General features: G+C 38.8%; 1 protein-coding gene across 1 annotated transcript; it reads left to right on the top strand.

The window, feature by feature from the left end:
• On the top strand, nucleotides 1-18,463 carry ZFYVE16 (zinc finger FYVE-type containing 16). The gene is made up of 18 exons (XM_053475348.1): nucleotides 1-72; nucleotides 2,357-2,461; nucleotides 2,850-4,951; nucleotides 5,959-6,055; nucleotides 6,473-6,649; nucleotides 8,104-8,255; nucleotides 8,517-8,748; nucleotides 9,218-9,340; nucleotides 9,914-10,069; nucleotides 11,022-11,246; nucleotides 11,497-11,579; nucleotides 12,565-12,669; nucleotides 13,441-13,591; nucleotides 13,837-13,917; nucleotides 15,382-15,544; nucleotides 16,428-16,533; nucleotides 16,652-16,819; nucleotides 17,482-18,463. The coding sequence occupies exons 2-18, from the start codon at nucleotides 2,392-2,394 to the stop codon at nucleotides 17,644-17,646; spliced, it is 4,356 nt and encodes a 1,451-aa protein (XP_053331323.1). The 5' UTR covers nucleotides 1-72; nucleotides 2,357-2,391; the 3' UTR covers nucleotides 17,647-18,463.
• Nucleotides 18,464-18,560: the final 97 nt, after the last annotated feature.

The raw sequence follows: 18,560 nt of genomic DNA, 5'->3' as shown, positions 1-18,560 counted from the left end.
GAAGGGAACTTGAGGGTAGAGACGGAAAGGTACAGGAGCGAGGAGGAGGAGGCTTGGGTAATAATACATGAGGTAAGAGGGGTACCGGGTATATACCCTGCGCTCAAACCCGGGGGCGCGGTGTCTAATGTAAAGTCTCCGTTAGTGCGAAGACGGAAGCTGCGTGCTTGCTACCCTGTGATGGTCTTGGCCCATAGTTATGACATTTAACTTCAAAATACCTTTGTCGGTGAAAAAAAATGCATACTGCAAGGGGTTAATGATTGCAATATATTTCTGATATTTGGCATGTGCTGCGATGGCCGCGCGCCCGCAGTCTGTATACATATATATATATATATGTGTGTGTGTGTGTATGTGTATATATATATATATATATATATGGGCTATTATAATAAATAATAATCAGTAATGCTGGACCGACACTTCAGTGACTCCCAGGTGTAGACATTATACCATATTCTTTGCTGATGTGCTTTTGCACGTATCCTGTGTAAAGCTCTGTGAATAGGGATCATATTATCTGCAGTCCCGGGGAGATTGTGGCTAGCTGAAATATATACCGTATATATATATACATACACACACACATATATGTATATATATATATGTATATAATTATATGTGTGTACATGATGTATGTATTTCTGATTGACTTAATTTTCAAGTGACAGATGTTGCTTCATCTGGGTTGTGATTGAAGATCCAGATAGAGTTTATATATCATTCTTGTTAGATTGGAACTTTATTTCAAACGGATCTTCAACTTCTTCTATTTTTGTTGAATTTTCTTGCGTATAAAGTTTACTTTACCTAAAAGGTGGTAGGTAAATGGAACAGCCTCCCAGCAAAATAATATTTACATCAGGAAAAGTGGGCAGACTAGATGGGCCCAATGGCTCTTATCAGCTGTCAAATGTTATGTATATTTTATTTATATTTAATAACTGGTGCAGAGAAATATGTATCTACTCGGTGGACAGTTTCCTTTGGTTGCTATGGAGATGACTCCTTTTATTTTTCAAACTTTGACCAGAATCACTTGTGGATTGTACCCTTGTGAGCAGGGTCCTCTTTACGGGGGTCGCCTTACTACGAAACCAATACAGTTAAAAAGATGGCTTAGTGTTTATTTAGCAACAATTTTGATTACTATACAGATATGTACTATTTTGAGGAGGGGGGGCAAGGTAATATGAATTAAGGGTAACCTCAAGCTCCGCGTCATGTGACTGCTCCTGGTGATCAGTCTGAAATGATGATTGAGATGAGTAATTTTTAATGTGAATGAAATACTCCTTCATTAATTTTCTTTGTTCTCGTCCTGTATGTAGCCCATTAATGTTCTGACTGGCACGTTGTATACGTCCGATCCGCAGATACCAGAAGTGCTTGTGTGAGTTTTTTTTTGCTGCCAAAGGAGATTCAACCTGTTATTAAATCCAAATCCAGCACTGTGAATGTATAATAAAGACAGGAGAGATTAGGGTTGTTTGTGTGTTCATTTACCTGTCCTTGCCACTGTACATGGTGGTTTAGGGGGGGCCGTGCATCTATGCTGTATAGACCTGCATTAGTCTGAAGGTCCCTTCGGGTGAATCATTTTATGGCTTATGACAAGGCAGTCAGATCAGTATTTGGGTTTTTTTTTGTCTAGTAAACTGGGCTAAAAAACAGAAAGGGGAAAAAAAACCAACTCAAATGTATCTATAGCATGTAGCTGTAAAAAAACCCCATTATTTAAAAACTGTAAACCTGATAATATAAAGCCCTGACTTTTAGTGATATGAGCAACACTTAAATGCTCTTTAATTACTGCCTATATTTTCCGTATCGCTAATGGTGTCATTGGTTGCTGCATAAACATTTATATAGTGAGCGTTTTTCATGGATATAATGCACAATGCTGTCTTTTCACCCGGGGCTGAATGGGCTTGATTTGAACATTTTTGTATCATGGGAAATTCACAAATCAGTTTAAAGCATGAACTCTGCTCTGTTTTTCCATTAAAAATAAATCTATTCATTGTTGCTACAAAATATTAAAAGAATAAAATTGTGGTTAAAACCCCCAAAAAGTGACGAGTGAACATTTGCACCGCATTTGTTGTGTATGCGCATGAACTGCTGGTTTGAACGAGCCTGGGGATTTTCAGCGGACACCTTCTTTATATATAAACAACAAAAACTGCTGTCTCGGTTCTTCCTCCGCCCAACGTCAATGGGTGCTCGAGATTCCTGCTTCTTGTTTTGTATTCTAGAATACCAGTTAAAGATTAACAACACTGCAGATTTATGCACCAAGTTGAAGTTGTATCTTTATTGTGCTAGAACATGCTCTCTGTGTCTTCTTAAGGTGCAAAGGAAGGTTAAACGTGTCACCATTAGAAGATGGATAACTACTTTCAAGCAGCAGTGGTCGACTTGGATAAGCTGCTGGATGACTTTGAGCAAAGCACAGGTAGGAAGTTAAGATGATTATGAACTGCGGGAAGAAACGTTTATCTGCAGCTCACAATACACTTGGCAGTGAACCTGCGGGAGGTGTTTCATATTTTGCCCGGTTACATTTATGTAAAATAAATTGATCTCCAAGTAGTAAATTGGCTTTAGATTTGTCAGTCTGAGGTCATTAAACGAACACCTAAATACATACAGACATGAATATTTAATTGAATAAAAAAAAAAAATCTTCCCTTCCAGGTACGTACCCTCAGACACGCACAAGCATTCTATGTGCAGGGAAGCCAATCATTTTTTGACATTTTTAGAAAATGTACTGCTTATACATACTAAAATAATTCCTAACTTATAAACAAATCACTTTTTCACTTTCTCCCTCCCTGTAGATGAGCTGGAAGCGTATCAATCTTCTGATGCGTCTCTGAACCCAAACCAACGTGTCTGCTACACCTCAGGCGACTTTTACCTGCAACCAGATTTCCCTGCACCTATGAAACTATCCGATGACGGTAGCAACACCCAACAAAGCTGTTCACTTGTTAGTTCTACTGGCAATGAGGTTGACTCAACAGCCCAAAATCCTGAAAAAAATGTGACTGGATTAGATCTGCTATCATGCTTGGACGGAGGGAAGTCTCCTGAAGATATTTCTAGTGAGGGAAGGAGTAGTGTTCCTATTTGTGATCTTATCAGTGATACAGGCAGCCTTATTCATGCCGCAAGCAGCCATGAGTCCTTGATTGCTGATTCTACGCAACCTAAAGGAAACGTTGTCTCTGACCTTGAGCTACTTTCCGACATCAGTTTTCCGCCCGTGCCATCTGTAGATCCCTGTAACTCTTCAGAATCAGATCAATTAAAATATAAAGGTGTTTCCCTTGTAGATTCGGATTTCATTCCTGCGAGTGAGATTAAACCGATACCTGTTAATCCAGCTAAAGGTATAGATATCCATGTTGATTCATGCCTGAATGAAGACCTTGATGATAAGGAAAGTTTGGATAATTCATCGAGCACAGATACCCTAAGCAGTTCAAATACCTCAAGTACTGATGGATATGTAAGTGATGATCTTCCATACGACACCTTAAATGAAGATCCTTCGTGTCCTGTGTCACGTGAAGATGAAAAGGAGGTTGAGAGCAAGCCTTCTTCTGAACATGAAGAAATACCAGATACATCAAGTACTGAACTAACTTGTTTAGCTGCAACGCATGCTGCAGATGTGGAAATAAACGCTGCAATCGGCCATATGCAAGAGTCTTCCCTGGATACAGAGCCGTCGTCACTGGGAAATGAGGTTACCTCTGAAAGCCCAGATGGTGCTTCTCCCTCCTGCACACTTACAGACAATAAACAAACACAACCTTCTGTACCAAAGGACAATTCTCTGTGCAATACTATAGTTCTTTCAGAAATTAAAGATTCTAATAAATATGTAGAGGAGATTAGAGGAGCTGAACTAGAAAAACATAGCATAAAGGTAGGGGGTCTGGAAAATCTGCCAGTGACTGAACCCATGAATGGCATGGGGAGGAAAGAAGAAAATGTACAAGTTGCACATTTTACATCTCCCAATGAGGATGCTTCAGAAAAACAAAATATAGGTTTAGCAGAAAATGAATCTTCGCATAAACTCACACCCACATTGCCTGTTGTGGTTGAGGCAACTGGCTTTGTACCTAAATGTGGTTTTAGCAGTGACTTGGAAGAAACTATTTCACATGATGTAATAAGTCAGAATTTGCTGTCTGGCTATGATGACCTGTTAGGTCATTCATATATCAGCGATGCAGAGCTTGATGCTTTTCTTAGCGAAGAGGCAGATAATTTAGGCGAGGAAAGTACCTTGGAAACTAATATTCCAAATTATGAAGTTGTCTGTAAGGATGCTGCAGTTAGAACTTGGACTGATGTTAGCATGGATGGACATTCCACAGGGGGGTTAGATAAAATAGTAGGCAGTACTGCGGTTAGTTCTGTGGACTATCTATGTGACATAGAACATAGTGATTTGGCCGCTCCGTCAGAGAATAACACCATTTCAGAGCCACCTCCACAAAAGACTGGAACAGAAGGCCACATTCCAAATACTAATATGGTGGCACATGTTGGAGGTGCCAGACCCAAGCAGCTATTTCATCAACCTCCCAACAAGTTGGTTAACAAGGGCTTGAAGGAGGACATGGAAGAGGAGACAAGCCCAGGTCCGTGCCTCAGTAACTCCCCCTCTCCTGCAGATGCAGAGGACACTACTTGCACCAACTCAGGGGTTTTGAGAAAACCATCTAACTTGGCATCAAATGACATCTCAGACGAGAACAATGTAGGAAAAATGGGCAGATTGGAAAATGAGACAACTTCCCAGTCTGTACTGGGACAAAAGGAGCCAACTTGGGTTCCGGATTCGGAAGCTCCTAACTGCATGTATTGCAAGGTGAAATTCACCTTTACAAAGAGACGGCATCACTGTAGAGCTTGTGGAAAAGTAAGCAGGATAAGCACATCTTTTTTTCCCCAGTCTGCTCTGTTTCTAACATTAATATGTAGATATCCTGTTCATACTTTGCTGCAAAAAGTGGTTCACATTTTTAATTTTGATCATTTTAGAGGCCATATAGTCAGTGTGTGCTTCTTAACCAGACTGAATTCTATCGGCTAATTCTTGATCACATCACCTGTCTCAGTCATTCATGTTTGTTATATTTCCTATTAATAAAATATTCAATTTAGTGACCTTTTGGGAACTCTTGGCCCTCGCAGCGAGCCCATAAAATATTAACTATTCAAAACAAGACAAAGCAGTGTGTAGGTTCACCATAATATGCTAGTGGTGCTCTTAGTAAGATAATGCGAGCGGAAACTAATCCTAGGATTTGTGAGTTTTTATCCTATTCAGAGGCTCATCTTAACGAGGATCGGACGAGACAGTTTGGGCAGGAAGGAGGAGATGTTGGGGCATTTGTTAGGAGATGCTAGATGTGTTTTGTTCTGTCATAGATCCCAGCTTTCCCAAGGTAAATCTTACTGTTAAAAGTAATACCCCAAAGCAATTAGTATTATTTTGCCCTGAGCCACTTCTTTCTGAGTGTTTGCTTATTATGCCATTCATTTATTTATTCATCATTTCTTTTATAACCAGACATTTTAGTAGTAATTATTCCTGTCTTTTAGGTTAGATAAGGGATGGATTCCTTAGTCAAAGTTGATATCTCTCATTGGGCCAACACAGAAAAAAGTAGTCCCATAACCTTTCGGGACCTCATTAGTCTTTTCTTCAGACGGCCTCTGAAGTCTTGAAAGCTTATTCAACTTTGCATCTTTTTCTGTGCTGGCCTAAAGAAGTTTGAACTTATTCAAGAGCCAAAGCTGGCACAAATCCCAGTTAAGAGCATTACTTTCCAGCATGGCAAACACTGCATTAGAGGCACAATCATTCATAGTTTTGAGTCCAGGGTTTTTTAACGGTCCAGTTGTGTTTTTTGTTCCCCACAGGTTTTCTGTTCCGTGTGTTGCAGTGAAAAGTGTAAATTGCAGTACATGGAGAAAGAGGCACGAGTTTGTGTTGTGTGCTATTACTTTATAACTAAAGGTAAGTCAGCCACAACTCTCTTTTCCTTGAACAAAGATACACATTTACTGGGGGACTTTTCTGTTTCTTCTGCATTTCTCTTTCCTATACACTGCCTAGTACTGATTATCTTGTCTCGATAATTACAAAAAAGCATTTGACATACCAGCGTCTTTTCTGTTTTTTCCCCCAAGTCAAGAGAATAATCAATTCTTTCTTTGCATTGCGAAACACGCCCTAATAATTTTATCATTCCCTTCTTGGCTGTCTACGTGTCTGCTGGTTTCTTCCACCACTTCCAGCCTTTCTTTCCTGCCTCTTGATTTTTATTGCGTCTGAGAACTGTCCTTGCACGCTGCTACTTTTTATCCATTTTTTTAGCCTGTAATAATCTTTCAGGCTACTTGCCCTATCTTTATTTTGTTTTCCTTCCTTTAGTACAGGCTTTTGAAAGGATGATGAGTCCAACTGGTGCTAGCCCAAATCCCAATGCCCCCTCTGAATACTGTTCTGCCATCCCTCCTTTGATGCAGGCCCAGGCAGCAGGTATAATTAATTCTCATCCACCTACTGTTTTGGTGCCTGGCTCAGTTCTTAAGCAACCAGGAGCTGAAGGTAAATCGAGAAGCGGTATAAGTGGCTACAATATACAGTTCTGGTTTCTGAACAAATCTGGGTATTCTTGGTAGTTTACTTACATAATAATGCTATCGTAAAGAGGCAATCTTTTTATGTATGGAAACTACCCCAAACCTTTCCTCTATCCTAGCAACACTATTCCTTGTTACTGAGCGCCGCACCGCTGGCCGTTTAAAACTCTACTGCTAATGGCAAAGACGCCACGTTGCTGGGTTCGTTACAAGTTGACATTGGAACACTTCCAGTGGCTGTGCATGCGCATGTCCAGGTTGCGGCCCTCCACCCGCATAATAGAGGTCTAGGTATTTGCTGTGAACACGTTTTTAATTCAGAACATGATGGGAATTGTATTTCCAACCTAGAACCCCACGAGTATTAGATTGTTCTAGGAATGCTGCTTTTAAGAATTCTAGAACGGCATGTTAATGCTGTCTAATAGAAATCATCTGTATTCATTCGTTATTTTTGTTGTTATGGGAACTAGTCGTGGTTTTTTTTATATCTCTTTTCTTCTCGTGTATATTTAAGAACCTTTTTTTTCAAATTTCATAAACTATTTAGACTGTTTTTTAAAAAAAATTGTTAGCCTTGTGGAGAGTACAGAAATCTGTTGTAAAGTTTCTTTTAAGTACAGAATAGAGTTTGAAGCATCCTCTGATTACACCACAGCCCATATGCATTAAGCCGGGAACGGTCACGCCAACTCCTGTGTTACTCTGCCAACTACATACACTATTAAATAATCTCCACAGGAGAGATTCCCTTCCCTGGAATGGGCTTTTCTTATTAGTCTATTCGGACCCAAACCTTGCCTGAAATCTCCCCCAAAAAAGGTGCTGAATCCATATGGTGTCACTCTGATTATTCTATTGTATTTATGTGAGGAGATCTAGAACATCTGCGTGCCTTATATTCACAGTACCAAAATAAGTGATTATTTTGCGCAGACATCATTGTCCTTTCTATAATCTATAGGTTAGCAGCTTTAGAACATCTTTGCTAAATCTACAATTCGTGTTAATAGCTCGTGTGTTTCTGCATTTCTTTTTCTCAAACTGCTTGTATGTTGTTTCAGCTTATAGCAGCTGTGTGTTTTTATGTTATAATTGCATACTATATTCTATGTTCTATTAAGCCATTTTTGTGCATGTTTTTACCCAACATACAGTACCATAGCCATGAAAATATGTGCATTATCATCAAACCATTCTTTGCTTTCACATTATAGGTAATATGAATATTTGTGTTATCTAGAACGACATGTATTGGGGAGCATGATGGATAGGCTTTTAAATGTGCCACGTATGTTACATAAAGAATGGCCTTGATGACTGAATCAAGCCTATTATTTTTATCATTTTAGTGTAAGAAAAAAATAACAGGAATAAATGTAATCAGGGTTCTTTAATAGAGCGTCTTAATCTCTGCAGGACTGGGGCAGAAAGAACAGAAGAGAGTTTGGTTTGCGGATGGGCTGCTGCCTAACGGTGAGGTTGCTGACACTAGGAAGCTGGCAGGGATGGGGAAGAGAAGCTCCCAGGACTCCAGCCCGGTTACCCCTACATCACCAGAGCCTGCCATGGTAAGATAATTAATTTCTTTACCATATATATATAATACTGTATACAGATTAACGTTAACCCCAGAGATTGGGGAGATGTGTAACAAATGCATAATATTTTATATTGAAGTTGGCAAGGAGCTGCTTAGCCCCCAGAGACTTGTCTATTTCTCCTCTGTACTGAAACCAGAGGAGCTGACAGCCCACACTTTCTGTGCAGATGGTAACGCTGTGTAGCTATGTGTTCAGACAAAACTAAATCTAAAGATTTTCTGCCTGCAGGCTGCTGCACCGTCTCTTGACAAAGTAAAGGGTCCGGATCCACCAGCAGGTGATGACGCTTCTCCCAATTTGCCAAAAAGGGAAGCCGTATCCAGTGCCTTTACAGTGAGCTCCTCGTCGGATTACACAATGCTCTGCGGGATCGAGAAGTGTGTGAGCCGAGAGTCCACTCTCTTACCGGACGATGACGTTAGTTTGCCGCCTCTTCTGCTGGCCACTGGTGAAGGAGGAGGCAAGTTTTTGGGAGGTTTTTTGGTTTTCAAAAGAACCCAGAGTGGATTTATATTCAAATATGTTTTTGAAAAGTGTATTGTAACACATTTATAGTTCTATGCTGGTCTGGCCACCGGCTTCTTGTTTTTGAGATGCTTTGCCACAGACACTTTTTGTCCACCCCTGGCTGAGAACATGAGAGCAGAGTTTTCATCAAGTGTTAACACTTGAATAATTGTATATTGCCTGTGTAGGCAAGGGATGACAATCCAGAAGGATTGTTGATCTGACATCATGATTTTCTAACCAATGTTTTATCTTTTGCACGTGAGCAATTAACGCTTGGTAAACTAGCTTTACATCTAGAACACAATGAAACTTATATATAGTTACGAACTGCCTATGTTTTTACTTTATACCTGAAATGAAGTGATGATAATATAATAATGATATATAATAAATAATACAACAGTATTTGTGTGTTTCAGATGCACTAGTAAATGAAAATCCCACTAACAAAGAGGTCATGTTCCTTCTGGAAGACGATGGGCCTAACCCTTTGACGTTCATCCTAAATGCAAACCTGCTTGTGAATGTTAAGATTACATCTTGTAAGTAATTGCATTTATTCCAATTATCACTTACTTAACACCAACAGAATACAAATTGTTTTGAAATATTCCTGTTTCTTAAGCATGAGCTCGGTAGATAAATGTAACGGCGTTCAGGTGGTAGAGGGTAATATAAAGAGAGGATGTAAACATGCATGAAGCTATCCTGAGTGTAAAACAGGACCAAGGCATACAGAGGTTTGGGGTTTTTACAGTAGGAACAGTAAGGCAAACTAGATATGCTGAATGTTTATCTCCCATCGCACTCTTTCACCCACCGTGAGGTTTAATATATTTTTATATATACAAAATTCTTTTGCGCTCTTTTTCTGATATAATAAATTGTCTTATGGAATTATACAGCGCCATCATACTCGGCAGCGCTCTACAATAGGTAAACATTGACATAGCAAGTGGTCCATAACCATTTTGATTTAGAGAAACCAAAGGTCCCTCACACTCTATAAAGTTATATTACACGAGACGTGGAGATGCAGATCTGTGAGTAGACTGATGGCATAAGGATACGTTTTGCATGCGAAAAAATTATACTGATATTTGTTTATGGAACAGATGCGACTGAAAGGTGCTGGTTCTTTGCATCAAATGGATTGCATGGCCTCGGCCAGCCAGAAATTATCATTCTCTTGACCTGTTTACCAAACGAAGATACTTTGCCAAAGGATTTGTTTAAACTTTTTCTGAACATATACAAGGATGCACAGAAAGGTAACACATCTGTATTTACTTGTCGACACGCTTAGAATGTGTATTTTGGGTAGCAATGTGTTTAATAGCATGAACATTACAACTTGTGTTGAAATCCAGTGCTGTATGTAATGTAACCTACAGTAATGTAGGTTAGGCAAAAACCTGGTTTACTCTTGTTTTGTTGCATTAAATCCCAGCCATCTTCACTACAGGGAGCAGGGATATGAAGTCAAACAGCAGCGCTCAACCATACTGCACTGGCAACATTGCCAAAAACCCCACAAAAATATTGAAAATAAATAAAATATTTATTTTCTCTAAAAAAAATAAATTATAGCCTTTCTGCGATAAGTAAAAAAAAAAACAAAAAACAAAAAAAACATGTCATTGTTCAGCTGCGGCACTTATAATATAGTAGAAAATGTAAGCAAAATTGCAAAAATTTGATATAGGTATTTTGTATAGTTTTTTTTTACCTGTTGCCATTAAAAATTTGTATGGGTTCATCAAATATAAAAAAAAAAATTGGAACAAACATATAGTAAAAATAAGAGAAAATATTGTGATCCTTTCTTTGTGAAAACCTCCAAGTTTGAAGGGGTTAATCTGCTGGGTTGTTCTGTGTGTCACCTAATTTTTATTTTTTGCTTTTTTTTACATATTCATACTAAACATTGAATTACGATTGAACTAAGATATGGTAAAAATGGCAAAAATAAAGCATTGATCACTTAGGGGAGTAAAACCTCTGGTCACAAAGGGGTTAATCAAATAATAGAACTGTTTTTAAATATACCCTAAAATAACTTTATATGCAAAATTCTCATTTCCATTTCTATTTGAGCCAGTTTAGCTGCAATGAAAAATGCTGGCTAGAATGGCACGTTTAATCTTCCGGCCTTTGCTCGCCCCCGCTGAATCCTTGATGGCACAGCTGTAAATATAATTGCGCCTTTTGTATCTTTAACAGGAAAATATATTGGCAATTTGGAAAATGTGACTTTTACTGAAAGTTTTCTGGGTAGCAAAGATCATGGAGGGTTCCTGTTTTTTGCACCTACGTTTCAGGATCTTAGCGGACTCCCTTTACCTAATAACCCTTTCTTGTGCGGGGTTATCATCCAGAAAATGGAGGTTCCGTGGGCAAAGGTTTTTCCCATCCGTCTGATGTTAAGATTGGGAGCAGAATACACTAGTGAGTTAACTTCCAATTTAATTAAATTTCATAATGTAGCAGCGGCTGGGCAGTAGGCCCAGGATTTTAGGTTTTACTGTTAAGCAGTGCTGTATCGTTAAAGAAGAAAATATATACCGGCGTGTGTGTGTGTGTGTGTGTATATATGTATATATATATATATGTATATATATATTATAGAACTGAACTGCAGATGTAAAAATACATATTGTTTTACCTAGTTTTTTGTTCTATTTTTCACTCATTTAAGCGTATCCTACACCTGTGACATGTCGACGAAATCGGAAAGCTGTGTTTGGAGAAATAGGACATACAATAATTAACTTACTTACTGTAAGTATCAATCATACATGGTCTTTTAGAGCGTGTGTCTTGCTATACTCAGTACATATGAACTGTGTTTTGGCTTGTATGATTTATCTAGTCTCTGAGAAGCTACATATTTGTGTAAGGATGAGCAGCTAATGACATTGATGAGAACGTGTCCAACGTACAGATTTCTAAGGAACATTTATGATGGGAAGCGGCCCATGGTGCTCCAGTTTCTTTTAACACTCCAGTGAATTATTCATTAATTTCCCGTGGAATCAGGCATACCCACTTATGTTTTGAGTCTTTGTAGAATTGCTCAGTGGCTTGGGAATTTACTTGCCTTGGTCCGATTAACAGCGTGGGTTTGGAGCCGGTAGGAACTATGTGCCGTCCACGGACAGACTCCAACCATTGTTCCTTCTTTCATGGATTTATTCTTTTTCATTTTATTTTTATTTTTTGATTACATTGATTGTATTTGTTTAATAATGCAAAGAACTATTTAAAGTGGGCAATAATTGCCAGGCAAATTCTCCTATTGAAATTAATGTGAGCCCCCAACACAATGTTTGCCAAGCCTGCGCTGAAGCGGACTAACGTAAAGCATACCGTGTCAGGGGGCTGCACGTAAAATTACTGGGTGAGGGGCAAATGCATTTGGGAGAGTATTCTGCAGAATGCCCTTATGTATTTACAAGGAGACGACTACGTAAAGGGACTAAAGAAGAATGGGCCACTCCTGTTAACACCATCTCGATGCATCTCAATGTTATGCTTGTTTGTGCTGTTAACATCTCATCGGTTTATCATTTTCCACGATTTCACCTCTCTGAGAAGCATCGTGGATGCTGAGGTTGGGGCTTCTGTCTTATAGAGTAAACTTGCCTCGCTTCTTTGGACCAGACTGCCTTAATGGATCAAATTATTTTGCTATGCTGTGGGAGATCTTTCCTCTCTAATGGCTATGTATATATATATGTGTATATATATATATTTTTTTTTGCAGGACCTCAGAAATTACCAGTATACAATACCGCATGTTGATGGACTGGTGATTCATATGAAAATGGGCACCACATGCATAAAGATCCCTTCAAGCAGACATAATGAGGTGACTGAGACTATTCACCACCAATCAAAATGTATTTTCTAAACTTATAAGTCTCATAAACAGGAGGCTTTACTGAGGATAAACCATTTTGTGATTTATACTGATAACTTTTGGAGTGTTATGTTACCTTTTTATAGTTTTATGTTCTGTATATATTTCGACCGACTTCAGTGTTTAATAAAGTTAACTTTTGCATAAGTTTTATTAGTAGTAGTAAAAAAATGTTTTCCAGAAATATTGTGCAGTTTTTTGTTATAAACTGGTGACACAACATATGTTTTAGGCAGCTGTAAATTAGCCATCCTGGTTTAGCTTTATCATTGCCTAGTCTACTAGGCACCCTGACCCTTTATCACAATGTCTGTGGTACACAACAGAATGTCTCGGTCTTAATTACTCAGTGACACTGTGACTCATCTGTAGATGGAAGGATTTAATTGTACAGGTAAGACTTCATTAGCATTGCCATAAAGAATCAGCGCAGTGTGGTGTTTTGTGCAGGGTGAATTCCCTGAAAATATCACATTACTGACAACAATGTCGGCCTCCAGGTCTACAGATAAAGGGAGTTTATTAGAACAATACCAGGTTTTTAATCAGTGCTAACCTATATTATTATATACAACAATAATGAACAAAATATATTTTTAAATAGTGTCGTCCTCGTAATATCTACTTTAAGATAAACTTAGTAGTGAAGACTTAAACACAACCAAGTACCAAATAGGGTTTGATAGTTTTACATCAGTATCATATTTTTTTTTTGTGTAGATCCTGAAAGTCATCCATTCTTGCAACGAGCATGTTATAAGTATTGGAGCTAGTTTTAGTCTTGAGGCAGATTCCCATTTAGTTTGTGTGCAGAATAGTGATGGAGTCTACCAGACGCAAGCAAACAGCGCTGCCGGCCAAAGCAGGCAAGGTGAGTCCGTTTTACCTCCACTATATGGCTTGAATGCAAGGTAATTTAAACATGTGAAATACAAATTGTAGTTTCAGTAGAATCTCTCTTCAGACCCCCTAGCATTGGTGGCTGTGTGTGTGTGTATGTATGTATGTATATATATAATATAATGTATATAATGTGTGTGTGTCTGTGTTACATGCAGCAAAGACTTTGTTTATAAAATAGTTTAATTATCTTTTTTGCCTCTTTTTTTTCCTCAGTTACAGGAGCAAGCTTTGTTGTTTTCAATGGAGCCCTGAAGACTTCATCCGGTTTTCTTGCCAAGTCTAGTATAGTAGAAGGTACTTTTGTATTCTTTTTTTAATATTTACGTGTGTGTGTGTGTGTGGCCAAATAATACAATACGAATTTTAATAGCATTATTTAATATGGAAGCTGTTACCTACTACCATTCTTACTTTACTAGGAAATATCAATTTCTTTGGGGACCTTCCATGTCAAAAGGACTAAGCCAGAGTCGTCAGCACAAGCTATAGTTTTATGAAGATGGTTATAGACCTGTATGAATGCACTTAACCTTTAGTTTGGGAAGCTGACTTCACTGCAATGCATTTGCTGGAAAGTCCTGTCCATTATAAACATACATTATGCAGGGCTAGCTCTGCCCTTCTTGTAGTATTTATGTTTTACGCAGCGCTTAATACAATACCGTATATTCCGGCGTATAAGACGACCCCCAACTTTTCCAGTTAAAATATAGAGTTTGGGCTATACTTGCCGTATAAGACTACCCCTCTACCCAGCATACAACAACCAGCCAATCACGGCAAGCGATGTACCTTACCGGTGATTGGCAGGTTGTTATACAGACACATACATACACTGCCCTTACACAAACACACACATTGTGTGTATATATATATACATATATACACACCAGCTTACAAACATACAAATACCTACACTGCTTTTACACACACATTACCATACACATAGACTGACCATCTCACACCAACATATATACATACACTGCACTCACACCCCTTTCTCCCCATCTCTTACCTTTCTCATCTTCTTTCTTCCATCCAGTTGTGGGAGCGCGAGGTCTGTCATTTCAGACCTCTGCTTTACTGCTCCCTCATCACTACGCGCCGGCAATTGATGCCGAGCGCTGGGACATGACGTCATGCCCGCGCTCTGCATCAATAGCCGGCGCGTAGTGATGAGGGAGCAGGGAAGCCGAGGTCTGAAGTGCCAGACCTCGAGCTCCCTAATGTTGGTTTAGTTAGAGGGAGGTCGTGATCTCCCCAACCAGCCCTGCTCATCAGGGCTAGTTGGGGAGATCACGATCTTGCACCTCGCCCCTCCCCTAGAGATTCGTGGCTTCGTGGGAATCTCCGGCTCGTTAAATACCCGGTACTCGGTTAGTATCCGGCGTATAAGACGACCCCCGACTTTTGAGAAGATTTTCTGGGGTTAAAAAGTCGTCTTATACGCCGGAATATACGGTACATATATTCAAGAGGTATGACAAGACAAAAATTGACAGAATTGTACGAAAAGGTCTCTGGAATCAGCCTTATAATGCATGTTGAAATACACTTAGATCACCTTCGTCCTGCTATCAGGTCTCATGTCAGACGGGGAAGGCTGTGGTAGCAAAAAACAGTCGCCAAACAAAGTGGCCATTTACTGCCGTTTGTCTACCTTGTTTAAGGCATCCAATCACCATAGGCACTTCACACAGTGTGTGGATTCTGTGCATTGTGTACATACATGTCTGACTTTATGTATGCATGTATTAGATGGACTTATGGTGCAGATAACGCAGGAAACGATGGAATCCCTGCGTCAAGCTCTTCGAGACAAGAAGGATTTCCGAATAGCGTGTGGGAAAATCGATTCGGGAGACTTGGCAGAAGAGGTGATCGTTAGCTGGGTGGAGAGTGAAGACAAACCAAATAAAGGGTAAGAACAAGCTATTTGTTTCCATAATGTTTAACCAAAATGTCTGCTTTCACTGAAGCTCAGTTCTATGCTTCATACTGAGTGAAACCGAATGTTGGACAGATGTAACTAACAGGTCCTGAGGTATGATGAATCCTAGATCTATCTAAAAGGACTGTCCTTTCATTCCTCAGACCAGTTGTTTGATCACATTCAGTATACCTAAAATACACATCAAAATAACCATTATACATATATATCTAAAGCTGCAGATTAAAGTGACTGACCTGCTCCGCTTGGCTTGTTTTGTCTAGGGCCAATAATTTTACCTTGTAAACAAATAAGAGATCATGAAACTAGATCAATACAGTTACTTATATGTTTTGGGTTCCCAGCAAAAATGTCTTAGCTAGCCCAAAACTACACAAGGCTAGCTTGGTAACCGAAACAAACGATCCAAGGCTGGATAATCTCTGTGGACAGGTAGCCGTGGATTCTAATATGTGACACCTGGCACCCAATGTTTTGCTCATCCCTCTAGAGTTGTCTGTTCTGGCCTCTTGATGATATACAATGGTTCATAAACCTACAGTGATACACTTAATGCCACAAGCGCCGGGGAGGATGCGCACATGCCCAGAAAGCTCTGCCGTTGATCTTGGAGGGTGTGCTTTCCAGCCACAATGTTTTTTTTTTTTTTTTATTATTATTAATAATTTTTTAGGAATGCATATTAATGTACTTCAATATACATTCTTCTTTGAAGAAGCAGCTTGGGACTTTAAACTGTCCCTTCAATACAGATTGTCTTGTCTTGGTATAATTTGCAGTTCACAACAGAATAGGGCACACAATATGAGATGGATCTCTTTGCTGCTGTTCAGATTTACCCACTTTTTTGCAGGATCACAAGCCCAATCGATGGGCAGCCAATGGAAGGTGTCGTTAGTGAAAGACTTTGCCAAGAAACTGACTTTGAAGCCCATGACAAAATTGTGAAATGCACAGAGGTAATGTGATATAGTATGAACACAAACATACAGCCCTTGGTCGGTTATAATTAAATGTTTAAAATGGCTTGTTCTGTGGAATTGCTATCAGGCAAGTAATTTTTTGTACGTTTTTTAGGTGTTTTATCTGCTAAGGGATCGTGAGCCTAGCAGCGCAGTGGCGCTTTCACAGTTTGCTAAGGAAATTGCTACAGCATGTGGGGCAGCTCTTTGCCCACATATTATGACCCTGAAGAACAGCGGAATGAATAAGATTGGCCTGAGAGTTACCATGGATATTGACATGGTAAGTTTTTATTTACCCAATATGGCACGTTCCTAAAACAATCCGGCTATAAGTTCACAAAAGTGTTTCTTCCCCAGTGTTACATCGGCCCCTTATTTGCATATGACTGATAGTATATGGAAAATATAACAGAGGCCAGAAAATTTGTTTGGTATAGTCTAGAGACCGGGTAGCGAGGATTGCACTGTCCAGCTACCCCAATCAGGCAGTTTATTTTATAGTTTTCAAACAAGGCTGCATCCCGACAAAGCCATGCCTATCCTTTCATGAAGCAGTCATTGTTATAGTGCGTTCTTGAGAGCTAAAGTTTGGCTGCTTATAGTAAACGGATATGTTCATGACGGTAGGACTTGGGAGGCTTAGAATTCATCAGAGATAACTGTTATTTGATGGTTTACTTGGTTCTGTCAAAGCAGGACACAACCTGAAAATATAAATTAGAAGTATTTAAATTTATAGTAAAAAAAAAAATAAAAAAAATCTATACCCCCCCCTCTTGTTTTAAATGTCAGCAGCTAAAGATAAGTCACAGTAAAAATGTTTTTTGGAGAAAAAAAAAACCCTGAAATTTAACAAAAGTGGTTCCAATCATTTTATTTTTTTTATATATATAAATTATTAAATTGTATAATAAAACTATGTTTCATATTTTCTCAACTTAGGTCGAGTATCGCGCAGGGTCTGGAGGTCAGCTTCTCCCTCAGCAGTACTTGAATGACCTAGACAGTGCGTTAATCCCAGTGATCCACAACCGAACATCAGATACCAGCATTTTGCCTCTTGTTATGGAGCTGGTATTTTTCCTGATTGAAAGCCTAAATCCCTGATTTCTAGCTTTAATGTCAACAAATGGTTAATATGGTAGTGCTTACTCACTGTAAATGTATATGAAAATGAAGTAATAACATGGAAAGTGAGACTTTGTGTCAGAAGCAAAATTTTGCTTTATAGAACATATATATTTAAATATCATTAATTTAAGATTTAAAACACTATTTATTCAAGATTTATTTCATGTACCCACCATGAGACTGACTCCCGTTTGGCTGCGAAGGAAGAGAAAAGAAGTCATATCCTGACAGAATGTCTCAACACTAAACATTTTCTGCGGCCTGTATACATAGCATTATTTCATTTTACGTGATTTTCATTTGATTTAGTGGTTTAAACGAACATTCTGCTTAGTAAGCTGAACCTGCTTTAATAACAAAATTCACGTGTTCTCCTGGCAAGTGCTTTTAGTGCAGAACAAACCAGAGTGTATGTAACAAAAGGAGACTTTCTATACATTTATGGTATACTTGCACATAAAGTTTTCATAAAATATGCAGTGCAAACATATTATACATGTGCTATTAATGTAAAATCTGGTGTACATATTACATATGTGGCATGACATTGCGTAATGCCACAGAAAAAAAGGTTTGTGAGCCAAAGGGTTCCTTTTAATAAATGTATTATTATGCAAAATACATCTATTTGAATACAACAGTGTATGGGGTCGAGGTAAATATTACTTTATATTTATAACAGTACAAGCAATAATTTAGAAAAGGCGTTTATTTTTGTAATAGAATAAGCCTCCTGTCTTGTGCTTCATCATTCGGTTGTTATATGAAAATGTAATAAAATAAAAAAGAAAAATGATGTGTAAAATGTTCCTAAGCCTCTGAAGTGACTGCTGTAAGGTATGCATCAAGACGTATAAATGTGGTAGTTTTGGAGGTGTGTGTGTATATAT

The sequence above is a fragment of the Spea bombifrons genome, chromosome 1, assembly GCF_027358695.1.
Source record: "Spea bombifrons isolate aSpeBom1 chromosome 1, aSpeBom1.2.pri, whole genome shotgun sequence".
NCBI classification, from domain to species: Eukaryota; Metazoa; Chordata; class Amphibia; order Anura; family Pelobatidae; genus Spea; species Spea bombifrons.
Note: the sequence above shows the minus strand (reverse complement) of the source record. Positions and strands in the feature narration are given on the sequence as shown.

Bases quoted from the DNA above. Each gene is read 5' to 3' on its own strand.
- ZFYVE16 (XM_053475348.1), top strand. From the start codon at position 2,392: ATGGATAACTACTTTCAAGCAGCAGTGGTCGACTTGGATAAGCTGCTG. The intron at 8,749-9,217 runs GCAAGTTTTTGG...TGTGTGTTTCAG, and splicing joins GGCCACTGGTGAAGGAGGAG to ATGCACTAGTAAATGAAAAT. The intron at 11,247-11,496 runs GTGAGTTAACTT...CACTCATTTAAG, and splicing joins ATTGGGAGCAGAATACACTA to CGTATCCTACACCTGTGACA.